Genomic DNA, 9,042 nt, shown 5'->3' with positions numbered 1-9,042 from the left:
CTTGCCCTTCAATCTACACTGGACCAGTGTCCTTCTTGCTCTCCTAGGCATGTCCTCAGTCCTTTCTTCTGTTCAGACACTGTCCTCTCTTCCAGTCTATTCATATTTACTATACGGGTGTTCATTCTCCACCTTTGTCTTGATTCTTCTCCTCCTCCACCCAACCTCCCTATCCATTCTGAAAGCTTATACTATATAACCTCCTATCTGACTACATTTCCCTGTGGTACAGTTTCTTGCATCTCCACCAGATTTGCCACTACATCCTGAATTTCCTTGCATCCAATCATTTTCTCTTTCCTGTAACAGGAAAAGCAGCAGCAGAACTTAAGTGCAGAAAAGCTTACTATCCATTCTTAAAGTAGTTAATTATGAGTTTTACTGTAAAAAGCAAAGGCTACTTCACAACTGGAATTCAAGAATTTTATGCCAAATATGAGTAGTGTAGGAAACAACTTCTTCCTCTGCCCTACACAGAACCTCAATGAAAGCAACACCTTGTCAAGTTCGACATTACTTCCTTTAAAGCATTGTTGAAAAATTATTTGATTCAAAGATATTCAGGAGACAATAATTAACAAACATAAATTAATTTAGAAATCCATGCCAAAAGGAAATCATTAATTGCTTGTACCTGGTCATTAAGACAAATTAGACATACTTCTAAAACTAAATATTTCTCATAGAATTCAAAAGACTCTTCCAGTGGAGAAAAAAAAAAAAAAAAAAAAGTGAAAATACTAATTTTCCTGGCAGATATTTACAAGTTTCCCCTGCAGATGAAACCCAAGTAAATACACTTGATTTTGAGCGAGGAGGTTCTTTTGTGCTTTTATCCTGTTTACCTTTGGATATCATGTTCAACTGATGTATTTTGTACAATCAGACCAGAAATTAAAATGCCAAACATTTCACTTCATAATGAAACTCCACATCATGCATTTTCCTCTAATCCTACCACAGCATTTCCAGTGCTCAGCAGTTCTCTGGAAACAAGAGGGCAGCATTTTCAGAGCTCAATCCTATAATGATTGAGAACCTGGACTGTTGCTCATGACCAGATTGTAAACTGTAAATTTTCTCTAAGTCTAGCCATGGATTTTGGGGAGTGAATGTGTAGCAATTTAGAGCACTAGAGCAAAAGGGTTTTTTACAGGCTGCCAGTTAAAGGAAAGCTCATCAGCAGCTCATTCAGGATGGAACCAGCTTAAGAAACTATTTGCTTCTCAGTCAAGTCTCCCATTCCAAGTCAGTAACTCAAATTTGTCCAAAAGGGTAACACTGTTAGTGGCTACTGCCTGACGATGACCCAAGCTGAACAGATGCTTTTGGCTCTCTCCATGAGAACCATAGTTAGAAGAGACAGCCAGGGGGACAGAGAGAACAATATGCTCTGTTTTCTGAGCAACACTTAGACAAGCTGATAAAAAAAAATTATTTACTATCAATAATAAAACCACAGAGATCAAAAAAGTCTTTAATATTAATCTATAGATAGGCTAACAGGCATGTCTCTCCTTGAAAAATATTTTATTTTTAATAATTAATCTGCTATCTAAAAGTACAAACATTTATAAGACTTCATCCAGAATATACACACAAAGCTTTTACCCATGTATGGGAAAGAATTCATGTCCTGATGATAAGTTATGGCTAGACATTTGGAATTTCTAAGCAGAAAACAGAAAACATTATGATACTACATAAGTCTGCGGTTTGCTTGTGTCTTAAATATCATGCCCTGATCTCAGTTGGAAAAGGTTCAGAGAAGGGCAACAGAACACATTTGAGGGGAGTAACATGGTTGAGACTTATAAAATAACATAGCAAACCTCTTCACCCAGCAGTGAGACTGTTAAATGTGACAACCCCAGTTTTCATTCTGGCAGCCAGTAGACAAAGCCAGTAAAAATTTGCTTTGTATGACCAATGTAGTCAAGCTGCAGAACTCCTTGGTGCTGCAGGAGTATTGTAAATGCCAAAAATTTATTCAGAGTAAGAGAAAACTGCATAGATGCCTGGAAGATAAGTCCAAAAACCACTAAATATAAATTATACTATCACCAAGTTGAGAAGTCCATCATCTACACACCTCCAGAGGCTGACAAAAAGTCAGAAAGTAATGCTGTGCCTTTGCCCTGCTCTTACTCTTCAGTATCTGGTGCTGGCCTAGAAGATAGGACTAGTTTTTGGTTGACTTAAGATGACTCTGGCCATCTCTGGGAACTGTAATTTTATGTCCAGAAGTCGTGGGTTCAGGGGGTTTGCTTCTGTGTTTGTTTTCTTTTTTTCCTTTTTTTTTTTTTTTAAATAATTTGAAACATAGCAGTCAATAGCATAAACTGAATTGTGGGAAGTAGGAAGTTATGTATTTTAGTAAGAACCTCATTTTCTCATACAAAAAGACATTTTCTTATATTTCAGTAAGAAGGCCTGAACACCTTGTTTCTCCTTTCCATCAAAGAATATTTTCTAATCAAAACAGAAGTCCCTCAGCCGTCTCAACATGTGCTTTCTTGTAAGATTACTTGCAAGGTTTTATACTTGTCACAATCATAGGACAAACGAAATCATTAGAATACTCTAAAAGGAAAAAACAGCCCAGAAAGTAGCCCCAAAACAACTGAGAGGTATCTACCTCAAATCTCCCCTTGTCTTTACATTTGATGCTACTCTATGTGTGTGTGTGGGGGAGGAATCAAACAAGATCAACCTGTTTTTGTTCTGATGAGTTCTAAAAGCACCATGTTTAGAGGGCTGCCTTGAACACAACCAACTATCTGGAGCTGAAAGCACATACACATTATGACACAAGGGAGAAGGCACAATGATACTGAACTGAAGCCAGCCTTACTCTGTCCAGTTTCTACTACATCTATACAAACCCCTCCAATAAAGAGGTATCTTAAAGGAAGCAACTCTTATCAGATTAAGAAACAGAGATGCCAGAAGAGACCCTGTTACCTTAACTCAAACAGGTCAGGAACTGTCTTTCCAGGCACTTAAGTTAAAAGAAGAAGGGAAAATGTCATACAAAAAGCCATGACTGCCATGTAAAATTCAAAGAATTAATAGCTTCCTGTAATGATTTTTTTCCATGTATAGTTATCATTTCTGTTCAAAACTTAATCTTATTTCCAGGTCAAATTTGTGCAACTTTCATGAATTTGTTCTTGTGCTGGCTTCCCCCCTCCTCCTACTTCACCTTAGTATTTCCTATACATACAAATGCTCATCCATTTGCATTCATTGATGAACTTACACCAGACTCACCCATAAATGTCTCATGCAAATGTTTTACACTAACTAGATTAAGATTTTTAATTAATTTAGGCCATGTTAGTAATACTCCAGCTCACTGATACCTCCCCTAGCATACTGCTAAATTCTGAGATGCATCTATCATCCAAGGAATAATACCTGCAAAGACTGAGCTTCCATAACGAAAGATTTCCATCAAGTCACCATCAATATCTCACCAAATGACCTTGGAGAAACTAAAATTGACTACATCAATGCAATGGCTGTCATTATTTTTCTTCTTTTTTTTTTTTTTCCTAAGACACAAAAGATTAACAGTGTGGGGTTTTTTTGTGACAAGACCTACGTTTCATTAAAACATGCTGACTGGCATCATTAATAATTTTTTAACTGGCAGTTCTTTGTTGATATGTTCCCAAATTATCTGCTTTGTTATTTGGAGTTGGAATGAAAACAAACTGAAGTATTACAATTATCTGGGTCATCACTTTTTATTCTTTACAAATTCTAGGATTACTTCAGTAGTTCTCCAGTTCTGTGAGAATTTTCCTGATTTGAGATCTTCAAAAGTTATCACTGCCAAACCAGAATTCTTTGCTTCATACTTTTAAGACTATAAAATGACCGAAGGCCTGCTGACTTGACAAGCTCATACCACTGAAACTGTCTTTTGTTACTATCTATTCTATTCACAACACCATAAAGATCCAACCTCCTCTTCAAACATGGAAGTTTCTGCATCATTACTTGTTTCATGACATAAAAACAATTTCAGTTACAACTGACTTCCTTGATTTTTTTCCTTATCACTACCTCATCTCTTTCAGATTAATCTGAAGTTTGCTTGAGGAAAGATGATAAACTGAGTGGTCAAAACAAAAAGTGTTTGGTACTTGCAGAACTGTGGGGTTTGGGCATATCTGATGGAGATAACAGTTCATTCTTTACAGGTATTGTCACTTGGATGATAGATGTAGCTCAGATTTTAGGAGGGTATGGGGGTGTTATCAGTGAGCTGGAGTATTACGACAGTGGTCCAAGTACACTTCTTAAGACAAATGTCTCTGGTAGAAACAACACCTCTGGCTCATGCCTGGACTGAACATGAGCACAGTGAACTTACAATCCATTTTTAGGGTTTAAGGAAAAAATTACAGCTTCTTCTCTTCCTCCAAACCCACTCCATACATATACTGACACTTTTATCTGGCTATCCCACACCAATATACTTAGAACTAAGATTATGTTGATTTTATTTAATTTATCTTAATTACAACTAGAAAGAAACAGAGATACAATGGTGACAGGCATTGTAGTAGCATAAGGGTGTGGTATCCCTTAAGGATAAGCAAACTAATACACTGCTGTTGCCTAAGGGCTGAAATCCCACTCATACCTCTCTGCCTCTTCTACCATCCACTCTCATTGCTTCCTTGTGCTAGGCTTTGGCACTCCTCTGACTGCAAGGAAAGCTCATTAGACCCAAACTATAACCAAGCAATAAAAAGTGAATTTATTGTGATGGCAAGATTTCTGATTGGAAAGTAAACTGAACTGGCTTATCAAGCTTGCAGAAAACAAGGAAGCGGGAGGAATAAAGTCTTCCCTTTTTAGTGCTGAGATGCTGTTAAATCAGGTCAGCTCTAAGATGAAACCACACCTTCAGCTGCTGACAGCAAAACTCAAAAGAGTGTTAAGAAATCAAATTGTTCCAGAAGGAGACAGGACTAATTACAAGCAAAGGTCTTCAATCTTGGACTCTTCCCATCAAACACACTTCACCCTATACTGTGCAGCTGGCTTAGAGTTCTCAGGAAACCAGAACTTCTCAACCCTTTCTCTCCAGAGGATGTGGATCTCAAAAGCCACGCAGCAAAGACAACCTCTCAGCCCTTTCACTGGAGATGAAGAGCAATTCTGATCACTGGTAGCTAAAGAACAAGCACTCTTTAGGTCAGCCATGAGACTAATTCACCCACCAGGAGATACCATAGCAAGGCACACAATCCTGCAGACAGAACTCTTTCAAACTTTAAAGGACTGTGGTCTGCACTGCTTTTTGTTAGTTTTCAGAATCAGTAAGAACAGACAGCAAGATCTGCATCTCACAGTGCAGCAGCATTTTGGTGAAGAGGGTATCTGGGTGATGTCTGGGTTTTGCTTGTTTCTACAGATCAAAAGCTTCTGATGTGATTTTTTTTTCCTACATACCTCCAATGGAAACGGTTTCAGTAGAACCACATGATAAGAGAATTGCACTCTGTTTTTTCCAGATACATTTCTCTCACTGCAACACATGTATGTGTTTAGTTATATACATGCAGCCATAGTTTCTTCTGCAAAACTGACCAATTAAAGTTTTCTTTCCAGCATGATGGCTATAATGCAAATAGTAAGGCATTTCTATTTAAATTATCAAATAAAAATAAATTAAGAAAAAAAGGATATTTTGAAATGGATGATTAAGCCATTAAAATGTCCAAAGATTATTGTTAATTCTAGCTTTCCCAGCTGCACATTCCATTAAATCCTCAGTGCCTCAAGTCTTGACATGGAAGGAAGAAAGTTTTCGTATTCCAGGATTTTATTTTCTTTGTTAATCTTTCAAGTACCAGCCCCTGCCCATTCCCATGGATATTGAAGCTGTGTTTTGAGACATTTTTAATTTACAGCCATTGCTATTATGTATATCAGTACTAAAACCATCAACATTTTTTCACTCCAACACTGTGAAAGACTCTGTTAGATACAGCATGTACTGATTGGTAAAATACACCATATTTAAGCACCAATGACTTACAAATTTATATAATTCTTGTAAACAGTATCATACATCAGCTGAATTTTCTGTGTTGGTGAAACAAAAAAAAAAAAATCATTGATAAACCACAAGAAATAAAATTTACCTACCTTTCTGGTAGAAGAATTTTCGGTAATAATATGCACCAAGGTCTACATGTTCAACGATGTATCTTTTCACCCTGTCTAGATGTAAGATGAGATTCTCCTTGGGAACTTCCAGAACTGCCACTCCGGCATTCGTGCAATGAGAACTCAGCGTCGACTCAAACGAGGCACTTTCACATCCACTGAAGGAACCAGAATTGGATTTGGAAAGGCTGATCTTCCTCTCCCCTTCCCCACCGATCTCGTTACGAAAATAAGGACAGCTCATCACCAGTTCATTGCTTTTATCATCCCCCTGGTCCATATTGAGACTTCCTTTTGAATTCAGGTCTTCAGTGCTGCCCATTGGAGAATTGAAACTTGCAGAATGGGACAAGGGTCCAGAGACAAGTGACGCCACAGCAGCAGCAGATGCACCTGTGGTCGTGTTCCTTCTTTTAATAACATTATGCCTGTTGATTGCCGCTTCATTTAAATCAAATAAAATACTCTGCACGTCATAATGAGCAAAACACTTTGGACAAGTCCAAGGCTTGACGCTATCTTCTGACCTGTTATCTTCCAGATCTGAAGACTTCCCAAGTTCCCCTTCACCTTTGGCATTGCGCAGCTTACGAAAAATGGATGAATCTCCCGTCTCTGATTTCGAGCGTCTCTTGAGTGGCTTCTCCCTTTCCTTAAAGAGTCTCAAGTTTTCCCTTTGAGTAATAGGTCCATCTATCACATCTAGAGAGAAGCCTGAACCCTTGCTTCCACTGGCAATCAGGAGTTCACCGAGCTTAGTTGTGACAGAGCTTCTCTGATCAGACTTTTCGTCTTTATAGCCCTTCAACAGGTCAAAAAAACTTTCCCCTGAAGTTCCCTGCTTATCTATGGAAGAGGTGCTGCCATACTCCCTGTGTAGAGATGGTCCAGATTTAAACGTGGGTGAAATACATTCATCAAAACTATCCACATCAAGCTCACTTATGGTAATGTCGCTGTTGCTGCGCTGCCTTATTCTGCGTAGAGCTTTCCTTGGGGAACTGGGATAGCCATCGGGTGTAAGAAACCTAGAGTCTAGATTCTCAGATTGTCTGGTCTTGGTTTTAAGTGTGCTCTGGATGCTCTTTAACATGATGGAATCGCTAGCATTCAGGTTAACAGAGCTTCCCTGGCTCCCAGGACTGCTTTTAGAAGACATGCTGTCAAGGCAACTTGATGTGTCAATATCTTGGCTAGATCTGCTTGTTTCCTTGATGTTCTCCTTCCTTGGGGGCCAATCAGCAATCCTTGCCCTGACTCCCATTTTAGGGACTCCAGGGGTAGAGGTAACGTGATGGGAACTTTCATTGCGAGGAGGCCCAACGGGTGCCATGACTGCAGACCCTAAGCTGCCGTTCTGCGACCTGAAGCGCCTCATATAAAAGTCATCCGAGTGGACTTTTGAGGTGCCATCTGTTCCAACTGACACCCCCGTGGCAACAGCCCTTTCTGTCTGGGACCGCTTTAAGCTGGTCATGATCTTTCAGTACGTATAACCTTAATAAGTTCCAAGAGAAAACACAGTCATTTCTGCTTTTTAAATGCACAGTTCTCTTTTGGAGAAGAGTCTCCAAAATATACAATGGTTGCATGAGACCTTAATCATGGACATTTAAGGACACAGTTAAATGCAGGAAGTTTAGAAAATTGAGATATTCAACAGGGTTTGATAAGCAATAATCTCCTTTAACTTCTGCATTTTAAGAAGCAGCCATGCTCCAGCATCTTCAAATTGTTTTAACATCACTTGTGCTCCAGCATGTCCGAGTTGTAATCCAATTGCTTATGCTTCTTTTAAGCCTAGAACAGACAAAAATGGAGATAAAAACATTACAATTTCAGATATTTTTTCATAACTGAAACTATCAAAGTAATTATTGCACGGAATTATTATTTTTAATAACCATGCTTTTAAATCTCATTGATGATCTTGAAAACTGAGAGCTGAGCAGTGTTATACTGTGGGGAAGAGCTTTGTACACACTGTTGGTTTGACTTCTGAAAAAATACTTTTACATTTGTATTCCAAACCTAAATACATTTTCTTTTCCCTTAAGAACTGATTAGTGATACTTTTCAGTTGGGTTAGGGGCCAGTTTTACAAAGCACAAGTAGGGAGCTAACTTCCTTAGCTGAAGGACCTATGCAGCATACATTTCCCTAGAAACTAGAGAGCAGCCAGGTCAGGACTCCAAATTTTGTTTGTAAATGATTTAAAGATCTTCCCATTTACAAGTCGTAAATCCTTGGTTGTAATTAGGTATTAACAATGCCTATTCATCTTTTCCATTAATGTAAATAACTATGATATGTAACAAAAAAAAAGGAAGGAAGCTAATTAGCAAAAAGATTACAAAATGATAATGGAGAGAATGGCTGTCAATAACATTTGTGTTTTGCACAGTCTTATTTGCAGATTAGCTGGGTAGTTCAGAAAGCATGTATTGCCTCTACCCAGATTTCACAACATGTAAAAGGACCAAAGCTACATAGAAACACATACTTTCAACTAACTTGAAACGAAAACTTCCATTTATTTCCCTCACACAATGTTGCCTGCCACAGCTCCTGTATAACCCAGCCTTACAAAGCCATGCAAGCTAAATGCTTCCCCATACCTCATCAGTACTGAGGTGATTACAAAGCATTTAGTACACTACCCTTTGAGGAGCTAAGAAATATAATCTGCAAATACATCCTTGTTGGTAGAAGACAAAAGCATGAGATTGTCAAGATAAAGTGTTGCATTGCCGTGCGCACCCTTGAACACAAAGAAGTTAATAATTTTCAAAGGCTGAACCAATTACACAAAACGTGGCCTTTAAATATTTGCCAAATGTGTGCAGAGGG

The 9,042-nt window shown here is 38.4% G+C and overlaps 1 protein-coding gene across 1 annotated transcript in view; it reads right to left on the bottom strand.

The window, feature by feature from the left end:
- Window positions 1–7,986, bottom strand: part of SIPA1L1 (signal-induced proliferation-associated 1 like 1) — a 56,638-nt gene extending 48,652 nt beyond the window's left edge. The window contains exon 1 of the mRNA XM_008947159.1: window positions 6,172–7,986. Within this exon, the coding sequence (XP_008945407.1) occupies window positions 6,172–7,669 (1,498 nt within the window). The 5' untranslated portion in view covers window positions 7,670–7,986. The remainder of the gene's footprint in view (window positions 1–6,171) is intronic.
- Window positions 7,987–9,042: the final 1,056 nt, after the last annotated feature.

This window comes from Merops nubicus, unplaced genomic scaffold (genome assembly GCF_000691845.1).
Source record: "Merops nubicus isolate BGI_N331 unplaced genomic scaffold, ASM69184v1 scaffold7849, whole genome shotgun sequence".
In the NCBI taxonomy this organism is placed as follows: Eukaryota; Metazoa; Chordata; class Aves; order Coraciiformes; family Meropidae; genus Merops; species Merops nubicus.
This window is presented reverse-complemented; position numbering and strand designations above follow the sequence as displayed.